Source organism: Lithobates pipiens, unplaced genomic scaffold, assembly GCF_037356315.1.
Source record: "Lithobates pipiens isolate NorthernLeopardFrog02 unplaced genomic scaffold, aLitPip1_a1.2 Scaffold_13, whole genome shotgun sequence".
In the NCBI taxonomy this organism is placed as follows: Eukaryota; Metazoa; Chordata; class Amphibia; order Anura; family Ranidae; genus Lithobates; species Lithobates pipiens.
In genome coordinates, this window is record NW_027507718.1 from 351,856,161 (window position 1) to 351,872,843 (window position 16,683).

At 41.9% G+C, this 16,683-nt stretch overlaps 1 protein-coding gene across 1 annotated transcript in view; it reads left to right on the forward strand.

The window, feature by feature from the left end:
- ETFDH (electron transfer flavoprotein dehydrogenase) overlaps positions 1 to 10,020 on the forward strand; it is a 49,245-nt gene extending 39,225 nt beyond the window's left edge. Inside the window, exons 10-13 of the mRNA XM_077477120.1 lie at positions 2,324 to 2,492; positions 4,635 to 4,817; positions 5,008 to 5,229; positions 9,488 to 10,020. Coding sequence (XP_077333246.1) covers positions 2,324 to 2,492; positions 4,635 to 4,817; positions 5,008 to 5,229; positions 9,488 to 9,651 — 738 coding nt within the window. The 3' untranslated portion in view covers positions 9,652 to 10,020. The remainder of the gene's footprint in view (positions 1 to 2,323; positions 2,493 to 4,634; positions 4,818 to 5,007; positions 5,230 to 9,487) is intronic.
- The last annotated feature ends 6,663 nt before the right edge of the window (positions 10,021 to 16,683 follow it).

A 16,683-nucleotide genomic window follows, 5' to 3' on the forward strand; every position in this document is an offset into this window, starting at 1 on the left:
ATGTACGGAACATATATTAGAAGGCATATGCCAAAACATCTGGTACCCGGCAACATAGATACTGCTGGACTTGTAAAGTTTTTCTTTATAGGGTGTAGTGACCCAGCTACCCCCTTCGTACGGCCAGCAACTATTTTATGCATAGGGAATTCTCAAATCTGCATTATTTGCACATGTCAAGAGGACAGCTTTTAGCGCAAGGATAATCAGATTGACAAGCGGTTCATCCCGCATAGACAATATAACTTCAGCGTCTACTTCAGACCTTAAGAAATATGGCAGTCGAGGGTGTTTGTGCAAGCGCGCTAGGAACACTACACCCTATATAATATTGAGAGGTGTAGCAATATGGCCGCTTCAGGTGACGCCTTGATGACAAAACGCGTAGGACATGGCCGTAGTATGTGTTCACACACTCTTGATCAGAGCGGTGCAGCTCGTTCCTGATGGCATCTGTTGTAATGTGATACTGTTGCATGCAAAATACATTGCCAAATGTGAGTACAATATTTAGCTTTAATAAATTGTATTTTTAAACAATACTACACTATGGACATTCCTCTTTTTCACATGGATTAATTGGATGAAGTGCTACAATACGCTAAAGGAAGAAGGTCCCAGGCAAACACCTTAGAGCGACACAGGGGCTTACACTGTGAATGCACAAACACCCCTAGGGGGTAGGGCATCTGGTGAGTGCAAAACCATTACCTGCACGGATAAGCGCATTGGCACCTTCTCCCAGCACATGAAGGATTGATTACAGCACTCGTCACAATCAGCCAAATAATTATCCGTTGTGCACAAGTCACTTTCTTCGCATTTATGGACTATATAATAGTTTTAAAAGTGTGTGTGTGTGTGTGTGTGTGTGTGTGTATATAATATATATAATTAGTATTAAATTACAGTGGGGTTTTTTTTGTTTTGTTTTTTTCCCCTCCCCACAAAAATATTATCTTCATTTATCCAGGGGGTCTAACACGTTCCAACATTAATACTTAGTAATTGATTGGTCATTCACTGTTGTGCTTTTTTTTTTTTTTTTTGTAACATAATTTAAGGGATCATATTGATATTCGTTTTAATATTGGTTAAATAATAGGGTTTACATTTAGGGTCTAATACAGGCATAGGTGTATATTTCAACCACTACACATATATATTCACATATATTTTATTAATTTAATAACACAAAATTCAACGTTCTTCTTTTACTAATGGTAGTTTTTTCACAGTAGATTTTTTATATATTTTTTTTGTTTGGAACTTTCTGACCTGGCAGGGAGGATCTAACGTGTAAAAATTTATTTTCCACATACGGCACAGACCTGCAATTAAAAAGTACCTTCTATTATTATAGGAGAAACAAGTGAGTTTATTCACAATTTTTATTTTGGTTTATATACAACACATTTTACCAACACCTGACAGAGGGTCTAACGCAGATCTCTGGTTTTGAGGCACCTGTAGTCTTTCAATTAAATTTTAGAATTTTGCAGACTAACTCTTAACTGATATTTTTTATGGTACAATATTCTGATAGCATATTATAGATTAAAATATCATGTTTTTCCTCCAGCGAATTAGAGGGTAGTGCCATTTCTACTTTTCTCCCTTTTTTCATTCCTTTTACTATACCTATGGGTAGAAGTAAATTGCAGAGGCAGCTCCAACCCCCTAAACCATAAGAGTATACATATATATTATTTGCTTTATATATTCCGTAGCACAGTATCATCCCCTTTTTTCTTATACGTGGGTGTCTATAGATGCAGGGATTTTAGTTTTAGCATGGACTTCCACTTTAAGTGGTTAAACAGACCTCATTTACAGACGGAAGTTCATTCCTTTGATATAAAAGAACTAAGTGTTACAATGTTTCTCTTTCTCTGCCTAAGCAATGTTGTGAAAAACTTGGCAGGCTGCTTCTTTTTTTTTTTTTTTTTTTTTTTGACAGCTGTGTTAAGATTGGCGGGGTGGTAGAATTGTGACCTTGATTCTTTAACCATTAATCGTGCAACTGTCAATAAATGTCCATTAAAGTATTATCAGATATGGGAAATAATGTATAATGCAATAAATTCTTTCCAGACATTCAAATGACAACTAAAGGGAACATTAACAGAACCTCTTTATTGACTGTAGTATTTCAATTCTGGAACAGCCAGTAGATGTAAAGGTTCAGAAGTACTTAATGGTACAATAATAATCGAAAACAGCACTTTGCTGAAAATAAACTGTAGTTTCCACTTAAGGCATCCAAAGCTGATGAGAGAAATAAACTCTGATTTTTAGTCACATATCTGCTTCTTATTTCTAGTCTTTGCCAAAGTTGACATTCCCTGGTGGTATGTTGGTTGGTTGCAGTCCTGGGTTCATGAATGTACCGAAGATTAAAGGTACTCATACAGCGATGAAGAGTGGTATGCTGGCTGCAGAATCCATCTTTAAACATTTGACAGATGAAAACCTCCAGTCAACTACTCAAGGTTTGAAAACGCTATACTTTTTAATTGTTTGCATTATTTTCCAGTTTTAGTACTGTTCCTTACCTAATCTTCACCAAAGTGTAGCAGATTGTTAAAGCTGATCTTCAGCTATAGTTTCAGTTTAAATAATTCTGCCCAGCTATTTCCCTCACCAACATGTGCGGCCTCTGGGTGTGTGCTTTGTAAATGGTAGGTGAGGCTACATACAGTACTGTGCTCCAAATGTGAGACAAGAACCGTTCCGTCTCACACCCAGAACACAATGGCATTGGTCTGAGCAGCACTCTGCCATTCATTGGCAGCTTTGTATTCTACCAAGCACTACAAATCATTGGCTGAGTCAGAGATTGTGACATCATCACCCCGGCTTTCTGTTGCAGGCAATCAAGAGGCTTTGTATTCACATACATACAGTTTATACAGCACATCCAGCAGCTGCACATGTTGGTGAGGAAAATTGTTTTTTGGCCCAAACAAACTAAACTGAAACTAAAGATGGAGATCAGCTTTAAGTAGGTGTTTTAAAAGCAATCTCTTTCAACTACTTATCTTTTAGTATTTTTTGCATTCTGCTGTCTCTGCTTTGTTAAAACTCTTAAAACAGGACTTCGCAAGTAATTTTATAGCACTGATAATTTATGAAGCGATTATATATATATATATATATATATATATATATATATATATATATATATATATATATATATATATATATATATATATATTGCATTCACATCAGTCCCTGCCATCAAGGAGCTTACAATATAAAGTCCCTAACTCACATTCATACATACACATACTAGGGCCAATTAACCTGCCAGCACGTCTTTGGAGTGTGAGAGGAAACCCACGTAGGCACAGGGAAAACATGCAACATGGAACTGACGACCCTATTGCTGTTAGACGGAAGTGATAACCACTTAGCTGTTGTGTTTCCCAATATTATTTTTAATACAAAAGCTGTGTAGTGCTGTGAACCGTTTACTATATGGACTAACATAATTCCTTCAGTATAAACCTTGGCCGTCGTTTAATTTTATTGCTCCTTGTATTGTACTCCTTAAATCGGTTTTCCACCCTAAAGTGGAACCTCCGCTGATCGGATCCCTCCCCCCCTCCGGTGTCACAATTGACACCTTTCAGGGGGGAGGGGGGGGGGAGATACCTGTCAAAGACAGGTATTTTCACCCACTTCCGGGCATAGACTCCCGTGGGAGTCTACGCCATTTCCTGCCCTGCCGCGCTGTCAGCTGGGACACACACGGGGCCCAGTGACAGCGCGGAGATTTCCTATTGCGCGGCGCGGCTCGCGCATGCGCAGTAGGGAACTGGGAAGTGAAGCCGATTCGCTTCACTTCCTGATTCCCTCACCTAGAATGGTGACTACAGCAGCCGAGAGCCGAGCGATCGATCGGCCTCTGCTGCCGGCATCGCTGGAACCCGGGACAGGTGAGTGTCCATTTATTAAAAGTCAGCAGCTGTAGTATTTATAGCTGCTGGCTTTTAATATTTTTTTTTTTTTTTGGTGGAATCCCTCTTTAAATGTTCAATAAAATTCTTGTTTCACCAAAAAAAAAAAAAAAAAAAAAAAAAAGAAACCTTGGGTGTCCTTTGCATTTGTTTAATTGCTAATGTTTTAAAACCTGGGCTTGCTCCAAAGGAATGACCATGCTTAGTTACAGGCTGAACAGAATAAAGAGATTAGGCAGACAGAAAAACAAGGGATTCAGGACCTGTAGGAGATCATTTGCCAGCTACTGTTCATTCACATGCTGAAGACTGGGATAGGTTAAACAGGCTTAACTGACTGTATATAGCTACCAACCCAGAAAACTGTCCTTTTGTTCATGGGGCTCATTTTATCAAAGTAATGCAGTTTTTAACTGCATTGTCTTATATAAAACTCTCTGTCACCAGTGCAGCTTTAGGATGAGCGTAAATGTATATTGTGTTCCTGGGTTTTGTTTTTTGTGTTTTTTGCTTTTTTTTTTTTGCAGAAAAATATGAATAAACTTCCCCATATGACAGCTGTTTAGGGCCTTTGATCATTTTTAAGTCTATAACTTAACTGATAAAATGCATTTGTGGGGCTGTGCTACAAACTCTAGAAACAGCTATGTATTTGCATTTATTGTGATATAGGGCTCAGTGTTCCAGAGTATGAGGAGAACCTAAGGAAGTCATGGATCTGGAAGGAGCTCTACTCAGTGAGAAATATTAGACCTTCCTGCCACACCGTTTTTGGATTGTATGGAGGCATGGTCTACACTGGCATTTTCTACTGGATATTTAGAGGGAAAGAACCTTGGACACTTAAACATAAAGGTAATTTGTGTGACATTATTCAGATACATTTTTTTTTTCCAATTGTTAAGATACTCTTACTTTCCTCAACTGGGACCAGGGCAGCAATCTAACTGATCCCAATTTTACCTAAAACAAAAAAAAACTGAAAGACAAAGTTCTACAGTATTCATTTTCTTGCAGTTTATTAGTCTGAGCCATTTCTCACCAGGTTTGGATTCTAATCAGCTAAAGCCAGCTAAGGATTGCACACCTATTGAGTACCCTAAACCTGACGGGAAAATAAGTTTTGACCTGCTGTCGTCTGTGGCGCTGAGCGGTACTAATCATGAGCACAATCAACCGGCACACTTGACACTACGAGATGACAGTGTACCTGTGAATACGAATTTGGCTTTATATGATGGTCCAGAGCAGAGATTCTGTCCTGCAGGTAAGGAGCTTGTAAAAAAGAAAGCTTGTTTTTAAAGATCAACTACACTCTGCCTAAGAAAAAATCCCTAACATTTGTCCCTGTCATAAAAATTGTTTTAAAAGTCCAGCATTGCCTTGCTTAAGCAAAAGCTTTCCATGTGCCCCTCTTTTAGCACCACCATCTTTAATTTGGATCTGACACATGCTCAGACTTGCAGTGGATCTCTGCCAGGTTTAAAGATGCGGGGTATAGCACACATCCCAGGAGGCCGATTGCAAGAGGCTGACACCATGGGGCTCTCTGGCAGAGAACTGGCATTTTAACCACTACAATCGATATACATTCAGACAAAAAAAAAAAAAACACTGACCAACCCATACTTCAAAGTATTATAGCAGGGCCATGAGCTCAAAGCTTAGAGAACTCACAGCAGAGCATAGGTAATCCTGGTGTGCTGGCAAAATGGGGACATGTATGTACACATCCTTGATGTCCACAGATGCCAGGAATTCTTCCTGGTGAAGGTAGTAGATGACTGACCTGGTGGACTACATGCAGGCTATCTGACCTTTTTTGGGTTAAGAACCATAAACAGGTTGGAGTAAAACCCCTGAATCTATTATGACCAATGCATGCCTCACTTGGCCTGAGTGGTTAGCAGTTAAGAGCAGCCTCATCTTGATTCATCCAGACCACAACACCAGCATGTTTTGCTCCGCCCTCTGGGCTTAACCACCTCAATACATGGAAGTTACACCCCCTTCCTGCCCAGACCAATTTTCACCTTTTCAGCGCTCTCACACTTTGAATGACAATTACTCAGTCATGCAACACTGTACCCATATGAAATTTACGTCCCTTTTTCACACAAATAGAGCTTTCTTTTGGTGGTATTTAATCAGTAGTGGGTTATATTTTGTGCTATAAATTAAAAAAAAAGACTGTAAATCTTGTGAAAACAAATGCCTTTTTCTTTGTTTCTGTCAAAAATTTAGCAAATTTGGTAATTTTTCTTCATAAATTTTAGCCAAAATGTATACTGCTACATAGCTTTGGTACAAATAACCCAGATTAGTGTATATTATTTAGTCTTTGTGAAAGTTATAGTCTACAAACTATGTTGCTAATCACTGAAACTTGATCACATCTGATCAGGCCTTCAGTACATCAGGTGTATCTAATTTCTTGAGACACTAACAAGTCAGGAAAGTACAAATACCCCCCAAATGAAAAAAAAGAAAGAAAGAAAGTAGACATTTCAAGGTATAAGTAAATAGCATGGTAAGTTTTTTTAAGTTGTCATTTTTTTGCCACAATTCTTTGCTAAATGAAGATTATTTTTTTTTTTTTTTTTTTACAAAACTCTCATATCAGGTTATTTCTCTCATAGAGCTTATGCATACAACAAATTACACCCCAAAATACATTCTGCTACTCTTCCCGAGTATGCTGATACCACATGTGTGAGACTTTTACACAGCCTGGCTACATACAAAGGCCCAATATTGAAGTAGCACCTTCAGGCGTTCTATGAGCATAAATGACATTTCTCAACCACCTATTACGAGTTTGAAGGTCCTGGAGCACCAGGACAATGGAAACGCTCACAAAATGACCCCATTTAGAAAAGAAAACGCCCCAACATATAATCTATGAGGCATAATGAGTCTTTTGAACGTTTCATTTTTTTTAAATTTTTTTTTTTACAGATGTTTTTGGGAAAAAAATAAAAATAAATAAAATGCATTTTCTTTACAGTTGCCAATTTAAAGATATTTCTAACACACAGCATGTATATAGCAAAAATTACACCCCAAAATACATTCTGCTACTCTTCCCGAGTATGGCGATACCACATCAGCCTGGCCACCTACAGAGGCCCAACATTGAAGTAGTACCTTCAGGCATTCTAGGAGCATAAATTACACATCTCTTTTCATTCTGACCTATCACACTTTTGAAGGTCCTGGAGCACCAGGACTGCGGAATTACCCACAAAATTACCCCATTTTGGAAAGAAAACACCCCAATGTATATTCTGAGGCATGGGCTGCAGATAGATACTTGGGGACTTTGATGGCCTGGTGACTGGTATTCGGGTACTCTGAAGGGCGGTGACGGGTACTCGAGTACTCAGAGGAACTGTGACGGGTACTCGGACTGTGACAGGTATTGGGTACTCAGATGGACTGTGAAAGGTACTCGGACTGTGACAGGTACTGGGGTTGACTGTGACAGGTACTTTGATGGATGGCGACAGTTCCTCTTTATTGGGGGGGGGGGGGGGGGAGGCAGGCAATCAGTGTTTGTTGGTGTACAATGTAAGTGGTAATGAGATGTTACCGTAATCTCCTTCTCGCACACGATCGGTGTGTGAGGAGGAGAACCCAGTAACATCTCGTTACAGCTCTGTTTACATTTTAGTGATCGACTGTGAAAGCATCACAGCCGATCACGTGGTAAACAGCCACTGGCCAATGGCTGTTTACCAGTGTCGGTGACGAGCAGTGTTCCTGGTAACGTGCCACCATCGATATGCATGCGGTCGAGCACATGCACCGCGCAAAGTGGGGTGGTATCATCTGTGATCGGCCGTGACTTCATCACAGCCGATGACATGGTGAATAGCCATGCCCAATGGCTGTTCACCCCCCTCGGTGGCAAGCGGTGTCTCTGTGACACGCCGCCATTGAAGGTACAGGGCTGTGCATGCCCTGTTTAAATGGACGGACGTCATATGACGCCCCACCCAGAAAAAGCCGCACCGCCTGGCCATCGCATGGTGGCCAGCAGATGGTTAATGATGCAGCTCCATGATTAAGCCCCAAAGGCAGGGCAAAACATGTTGAAGTTGGGTGAATCGAGCTGAGGCTGCTTTTACCTTCTAACCACTCGAGCTGGGAGAGGTGTGCGATGGCCCGGCTATCTCTTCCTATTTTTGCAGTAGCTTTGGGTCTGGACAGACCTTTCCTCAGCCTGTACCCTCACTAACTAGCAGCATCCAACTCATCGGACCTTGCCAGCCTGAGAGTGGAATCCTTAAAAGAGAAGTGTTTTTTCTTCTCCCCCCCCCCCCCCCCCTTTTTTTTTTTTTTTTTAAGATTCATACTTGCCTAGGTGGATGAAGCATCAGACTGATGTTGCAGCTGTGGAGGGGTGGGGAGTGGCCATTTCAGCAGCTCACTGAGACTGCCATCAGTTAAGGCAGCTGGTGGATCCAGACTTCTGAAGTCGGAGTGACGAGCTACCTCGACTGATTTCCATGACGTCAGCAGAGAGCAGATTCAGACCACTCTCTGCTGAAAATGGGTCACAGGAGTGAACAATTAAGCCCCATGCACACTATCAGATTATCTGCTGAGTTTTTCCTTCAGATTTACCAAAACCATGTAGTAGAAGGGCCTGCCTGATGGCATACACATTGAAACTCCTAAGGTTTGTCCTCATATTATATGGTTTTGGTAAATCTGAAGGAAAAACTCAGCAGATAATCTGATAGTGTGTATGGGGCTTATATTGCACTCCTGTGACCCTTAGGAAAAGCCCAGCCTAAAAAGATCAGGCTGGACTTCTCCTCCTTTTTAAGTATTTACCCTGAAGCTATTCTACCACAGGGACTTGGACAATGACACCCAGAATACCGAGAGGGCTACATGGAGATTTGTGATTCTGTGCAGTGAGAAACCAATGCGAAGCATTAAAGATTCAAATTGTTCAAATGCCTGCAAAGGCGAATGGATAATTAGGTTTGACTCTTCCCAGCAGAGCTAAAGAAAAGACATCCATTCTGCTTGGTATACTGGGTTGGCCGCAGTTTTTATTTTATTTGTAGCGTTCGCTACTCCTGTAGGTGCCAGTATAACCCAAAGGTTAAAGGATAATTTCACCTTTTGTAATATGTTGCAGTTGCAGCAGCCCTGATCCCCTGTTGTGACAGCAAGCAGGGGATCTTCTCCCCACGCTCACTGTTACAATTTAAAAAAAAAAACATGGCAATGCGGGGCTCTGCCCACCCAGCTGCATCATTCATTCACAGTTCTGTGCATGTGAGAAGTACAAAGTGCTTTGTGGCTATTGCAAGATGCGCATTTTATTTATTTTGTGTGTGTATGTGTATATCTCTTGATCTCTATCTATCCTTTAATGTATTTTGAAGCAACCCTTTATGAATCATAATGTGCAGGGTACAGTACTATGAAGGTGGGGGATTTCTGTTGAAGTTTAGTAGTTACTATCGAAATGTACACCTTAGCATATAATCTTTTTCTTTTTACAGGTGTTTATGAATTTGTTCCGCTTGAATCAGGTGAAGGTTCACGGTTGCAGATCAATGCTCAGAACTGTGTCCACTGCAAGACATGCGACATTAAAGATCCAAGTCAGAATATTAATTGGGTCGTACCAGAAGGAGGCGGAGGACCCGCTTACAATGGAATGTAATTCACTCTATACGAGCAATATTTTATCATATTCTGTGACTGATTCTACCATCTGAGACCACAGTGGAAAACTGTTGATTGTTAAAAATGTTCTGACAAATTGTGACACCAAAGCAGGACTATTTTGCTTATGTGCTCCTGAGATTGCACTAACTTGCTTAGATGGGCATTTGATTTTTTCTGTGTTTTAAAATGGTTTATTGCTCCATAGAGCTGCCTTAATTCCACAAATTTAACAGGTCGGATTGAAGGCTTTTGCAAGACGCACATGTACCATAGACAATGCCTTTTTGTGAATGTAAACTGAAATACAAGCTTTATATGTAAAGCTTTTTATTGTGCCAGGGAAAAAAAATTTTTTTACAAATCATCATTTTTGTTTTGTGAGTCTACCTGTACTATGGCAAATTTTTGCAAGCATATTTCAGCCTGGTATGTAGTTTTGTGAGTTTACCTGTACTATTGTAAATTTTTGTGAGAAAAATATTACTGCTTGGTATACAGTAACAAAACGGTTTATGGTAAATGGTAGCCATTATGCATACATTTGCTAGGGACAAAAAAGTGCACTTGCTGTGGCACAAATACCTACACATGTTGTGAGACAGTAATTCTGATGGGTCACTTAAATGATTGTAAGGCCCCTTCCACGCGGGGCGGACTTTGTCTGGAGTCTGCCTGCTTAACAGGGAATCTGTCCGCTGAGCAGGTGGATGGCTGGTCCGTGTCCAGTCCGCCTATTCAAAGGGGACAAAGCTCCATAGAGGACAATGGAGAGTCCGATTGGTCAGCTCATGTGAAAGGGCTCTTAAGGATTAATGGAAAAAAAAAATGCCAAACATGTTCTACTTGCTTACAATGGTTTTTGCACAAAGCAGCCCCGATTCCGATGTACTCTGGGCATTCAGAGGGGTGCAGTTGGGAGTCCTTCCCTTCGTACGCCAGGAAGGAGTAGACAGTGGCTCGGTCACAAAGTTTGTACATTTTAACCCCATATCAGGCCCTTTTGCTGGGGATAAACTGTTTGATGCCAAGCCTGCCTGAGAATTTTACAAGGGACTCATCCACGGAAATATTCTGTTCAGGGGTATATAATTGGGGAAGTTTTTCAGAGAAATAGTTTAGGAGAGGCCGAGTTTTAAATGGTTTGTCAAAAGCTGGGTCATATCAGGGGGGCACTGGGTGTTGTCATTATAGTGGAGGAACCACATAATCATTAGGTATCGTGATCTTGGCATAAGGGATGAGAAGAGTGGCATGTGGTGGACAGGTTTGGTAGACCAATAGGAGTACAATTGTTTTTTTTTTTTGTGCGTCCCATAGAAAAAGTTAGGCCTAAGAAAATTTTGAATTACTCTACGGTTAGTTCTCCCCACTGAAAGGTACGGGCATAACTAGAGCCAAGGTTGCTTACTATGTGCTGCTGTGCGTAGAGGTTGCACTGGGCCACAATGGACGATAGTAAGTCTTCGGTAAAAACCAAATGAAAAAAATCAAGCATGGAAAAATCATCGGTGTTCACCTGGACACCTGGCTGGGCGGTGAAGGGGGGGATATTTGCTTCTCCAGAATTAGAGGGCAGCCACAGGGGGTTTTGAAAGGCATAGGGAAGGCTGGCATGGCCCCTATTCGAGGTGGACAGCACTGCTCTCGAGGTGGACTGCTCTGCGCTGCTGCTCCACGCCAGAACGCCTTCTTTGCATGGGCACACATTCCTCTTCCGATTCTGTATCAGATCCGCTGCTTGTAACGGGTTCATATTCCGAATGGGACTGAGACTCAGAGAACTCCCTGCTGCTCTCATCGGTCATACTTAGAAGCTGGTAGGCCTCCTCGCTAGTAAAAATTTTTTTGCCATGCTGGTGAGGCTGCACTGCAGAGCACTGTGGTGGCACTGTCGGGCACAGGCGCCACTGATGGGGCACTGCAGTGGCGCGGGTGGCACTGATGGGCACAGGTGGCACTGATGTGCACTATAGTGGCTTTGGTTGCACTGGTGTGGCTCTGGTGGCACTGGTGGGCGCACAGGTGGCACTGATGTGCACTATAGTGGCTTTGGTTGCACTGGTGTGGCTCTGGTGGGCACACAGATGGCAATGGGCACAGGCGCCACTGCAGTGGCGCTGATGTGCCACTATTGGGCACTGATGCAACTCAGTTTTACACACGATTGCTCTCCTCTCACGCTGCATCAGTGTGAGGAGAGGAGAGCAATGAACTTATGATGACCCCTGCTAGCTACATTGTTTACATATGTGGTAAAGGGCCGCTGCCATTGGATGAACCTGCACATGTCTTTCAAATCGCTCCCAAACTTGCACTAAAATGTGGGTTTGAAATCCCACACCTTCAGTGTGAACGAGGGGTGAATGTAAGAGAAAATTACTTTTTTTTGGTTACCATAAAATACCTTTCTCTGAGTTTATGTAACGCTAAAGGTAATTAAAAAAAAAAAACATTGTCATACTTACCTCCACTGTGCAGTTAGTTTTGCACAGAGTGGCCTGATCCTGGTCTTCAGGGGTCCCTCGGTGGCTCTTTCTGCTCCTCCCCGCATCAGACAACCCCCTGGGAGAAGCGCTCTCCCGGGGGGTGTTACTTTGGGGGCGCACTCCTGAGTCCAGCATTCGGCATCCTCTGCCCCATCATTGGATTTGATTAACAGTAGTGGGAGCCAATGGCTGCGCTACTATCAATCTATCCAAGCAAAAGCCGAGAACCCCCTAGCAGAGGGAAGGCGTGTTCAGGTAAATAAAACGGGAGGGGGGGGGGGGGGGGTGTCACTGACAGGAGTTTTTTCACCTTAATGCATGGCATGCATTAAGGTAAAAAAAAACCTTTACGTCCTCTTTCATCGCCGGACACAGCACCACTCTATTGGAGTTTATTCCAGAAAGGACTGCCTATTCCGGTACCCCTGAGGAAGTCACGTGGGGTGATATAAGCGCATATTTTAACTTTTAATAAATTAACGCTTTTTAAACATTCTACACTATAGGAGGCATTATGTTTGTTTTTCCTTAACATATGGCTGTATGAGGCCAGCGACATCTTAGAAGGAGCTAAGACCCTCCAGCCAAGCATCTAACAGGGAGATCAAAGGGAGGACCCTCCCACAGGAGGCTAACTAGACCATATTGCTGGAACTTTACTTCTAGTCTCTTGTTATATGTGAGTAAGGTGAGTGGTCTGTGAGGTGAATGGTGGAAGCACTTTTTTTTTTTTTTTTTTATTTTTTTTTTTTTTTTTTTAGCCCCACAGTTAAAGAAGAACTGATCACACAAGTGAATTATGTATTTATATATTTTTTTGCACTGGGACATTATTTCTTAGCCACTACCAGCACTTGTCCACATTGGTGCACTTGACATTTATGCTATATTGATTTATTTCATGCTTGATGTGCATATTAATTTGTAGGTCATTTGTCACATGTATTCACATATGAACTGTGCAGCACCATCTACATTTGAGTTAAGTTGCTTCTGTTAGACTTTGACATGTTACACAAACTGTGCATGTATACTTAAAGAGGAAGTAAACCCTGATGGGTTTACTTCCTCTTTTTTTCCCTGCAAAGGTAAAGCATAATGGACTACTATGCATCGCATAGTAGCTCATTATGTGTCACTTACCTGACACAGGAGCCAGCGAAGTCGCCGCTGATCCCTGTAGTCCGCCGCATCCATCTTGCTGGTGGCGTCTCGCAGCTCCGACCAATGACAGCGGCGAAGCCGCGATGACGTCACTCCCGCGCATGCGCACGGGAGTCGCGTCTCGCAGCTCCGACGCTGCCATTCGGCGAAGCCGCGATGACGTCACTCCCGCGCATGCGCACGGGAGTCGCGTCTCGCAGCTCCGACGCTGCCATTCGGCGAAGCCGCGATGACGTCACTCCCGCGCATGCGCACGGGAGTCGACAAATTAGGCAAATCCATTCTTGGATTTGCCGCATTTAGTGCGCCTGCGCGCCGCTGTCTACGGCGCATGCGCCGTAGACAGCGGTGCCCATTTTCGGGCAAATCTCTCCTAAACCATATAGGTTTAGGAGATATTGCTTGGACCTACAGGTAAGCCTTAATCTAGGCTTACCTGTAGGTCAAAGTGGTTTGAAGGGGTTTACTTCCTCTTTAAAGAATGTCTAACCCTAACACCAAAAATTGGTAGTATTTCTAACTGGTTCCTAGATGTAGTGGCTGCTTTGCTTCACCCCGTTTACTTTGTCACACTATGAAAGGAATTGTGTTATGACTACATACAGTCATGGCCAAAATTGTTTGCACCCCAGAATTTTTTCCAGAAAGTCAATTATTTCTCACAGAAAAAGTACTGCAGTAACACATTTTGCTATACACCTGTTTACTCCCTTTGCTTTTATTGGAAAAAAGCTAATTGGACATAATGCAACACAAAATTCCAAAAATGGGCTGGTCAAAATTCTTGGCCCCCTTTCAAAATTGTGGATAAATAAGATTGTTTCAAGCATGTGATGCTCCTTTAAACTCACCTGGGGCAAGTAACGGGTGTGGGCAATATAAAAAAATCACACCTGAAAGCAGATAAAAAGCAGAGAAGTTCACTTAGTCTTTGCATTGTGTGTCTGTGTGTGCCACACCAAGCATGGATAACAGAAAGAGGAGAAGACAACTGTCTGAGGACATGAAAACCAAAATTGTGGAAAAATATCTCAAGGTTACAAGTCCATCTCCAGAGATCTAGATTTGCCTTTATCCACAGTGCGCAACATAGTCAAGAAGTTTGCAACCCATGGCACTGTAGCTAATCTCTCTGGGTGTGGACAGAAGAGAAAAATTGATGAAAGGTTGCAACGCAGGATAGCCCAGATGGTGGATAAGCAGCCCCAAACAAGTTCCATAGAAATTCAAGCTGTCCTGCAGGCTCAGGGAGCATCAGTGTTAGCGCAAACTATCCGTCGACATTTAAATTAAATGAAACGGAGACCCAGGAGGACCCTGCTGCTGACACAGACATAAAAAAGCAAGACTACAGTTTGCCAAAATGTACTAGAGTAAGCCAAAATCCTTCTGGGAAAATGTCTTGTGGACAGATGAGACCAAGATAGAGCTTTTTGGTAAAGCACATCATTCTACTGTTTACCAAAAATGGAATGAGGCCTACAAAGAAAAGAACACAGTACCTACAGTGAAATATGGTGGAGGTTCAATGATGTTTTGGTTTTGCTGCCTCTTGCCCTGGGTGCCTTGAATTTGTGCAAGGCATCATGAAATCTGAGGATTACCAAAGGATTTTGGGTCACACCGTAGAGCCCAGTCTCAGAAAGCTGGGTTTCCATCCAAGATCTTGGGTGTTCCAGGAGGACAATGGCCCCAAACATATGTCAAAAAGCACTCAGAAATGGACGGCAACAAAGCGCTGGAGAGTCCTAAAGTGGCCAGCAATGAGTGCAAATCTAAATCCCATTGAACACCTGTGGAGAGATCTTAAAATTGCTGTTGGGAAAAGGCGCCCTTCCAATAAGAGAGACCTGGAGCAGTTTGCAACCAAATATTAAGGTAAGGGTGCCAAGAATTTTGACCAGCCCATTTTTGGAATTTTGTGTGGCATTATGTCCAATTTGCTTTTTTTCCTCCTTTTATTGTTTTGTTCCAATACACACAAAGTGATAAACGTGTATAGCAAAACGTGTTACTGCAATACTTTTCTGTGAGAAATATTTATTTTCTGGAAAATTTTTGGGGGTGCCAACAATTTTGGCCATGACTGTAACACATCCCTTTCTTCTCCATAACAGGGAGTGTTTTGTTTAGTCCATGGAGATGGCAGCAAACAAGTTTTAGACTTGAACAGATCAATATATGGAAAAGCTTTCAATGGTATAACAGACCATACATAATTCTAACCTGTAATTCTGTATCTTTAAATATACTCCAGGTCACAGGCTAGATAGTCATAGACCCTCGGTTATAGGCTGCTATATAGTACGGTGCTTAGAGACTGGCAGATCTTTTGGATATGCCCCCTGAGCATACCCCTATCCCATGCTGTGAAACCTTCGTTTTTATTTGTTTTTAGTAAGCAAAAGAATAAAACAGGGACAGGCCTGTGTACTGTACTATACAAATCTGGAATTTACAGGTAAGTCAAAATTCCTTTCATCTGCATGGTATAGTACAGAACAGAGGTTAGTTATTCACAGACCCTGGGACATCCCCAAGTAGAGCTGCACAATTCTGGTCAAAATGAACATCACAATTTTTTTTTGCTTAGAACAAAGATCACGATTCTTGTAGCAAAACATCTGTCACATTATACAAAAAAAATTATGCTAACTTTACTGTTTTTTATTTTTTTTTTACACTTCATTAACCACAGGGCACTTAAACCCCCTTCCTAATCAGACCAATTTTCAGCTTTCGGTGCTCTCACACTTTGAATGACAATTACTCAGTCATGCAACACTGTACCCATATGAAATGTTTGTCCTTTTTTTTCACACAAATGGAGCTTTATTTTGGTGGTATTTAATCACTGGGTTTTAATTTTTTTATAAATCAGAAAAGACTGAAAATTCGGTAAAAATTTTTTTTTATTTTTTTCTGTTAAAATGTATTGCAGATTATTGCAGAGTATTGCACATTACTTCAGAGTATTGTACAAGTATTGGCACAGAGCAGCGCTGTGGGCACTACAGATTCAGCACTGCTAAAAACTATTTCTCCCTTCTCCCCTCATACTGTACTCTCCATCATTTCACAGATCGATCACGTAAGCGGCTGTTTACCGTGATGCGCTGGGTCCGGGATCTTTGCAGGAGCCCGCGAGAGCAACATTCTGTGAGGACGTCCATGGCCGCCCTCCCAGAATAAGTCAACCACGCTGTAGCCGTCTTTCGGCTATGACCTGGTCGGCATGTGGTTAAAGTTTTTTTTTTCCCCCAAAAAATTGCATTTGAAAGACTGCTGCGCAAATATAGTGTGACATAAAATATTGCAATAATCAGCATTTTATTCCCTAGGCTCTCTGCTAAAAATATATGTGTATGTATATATAG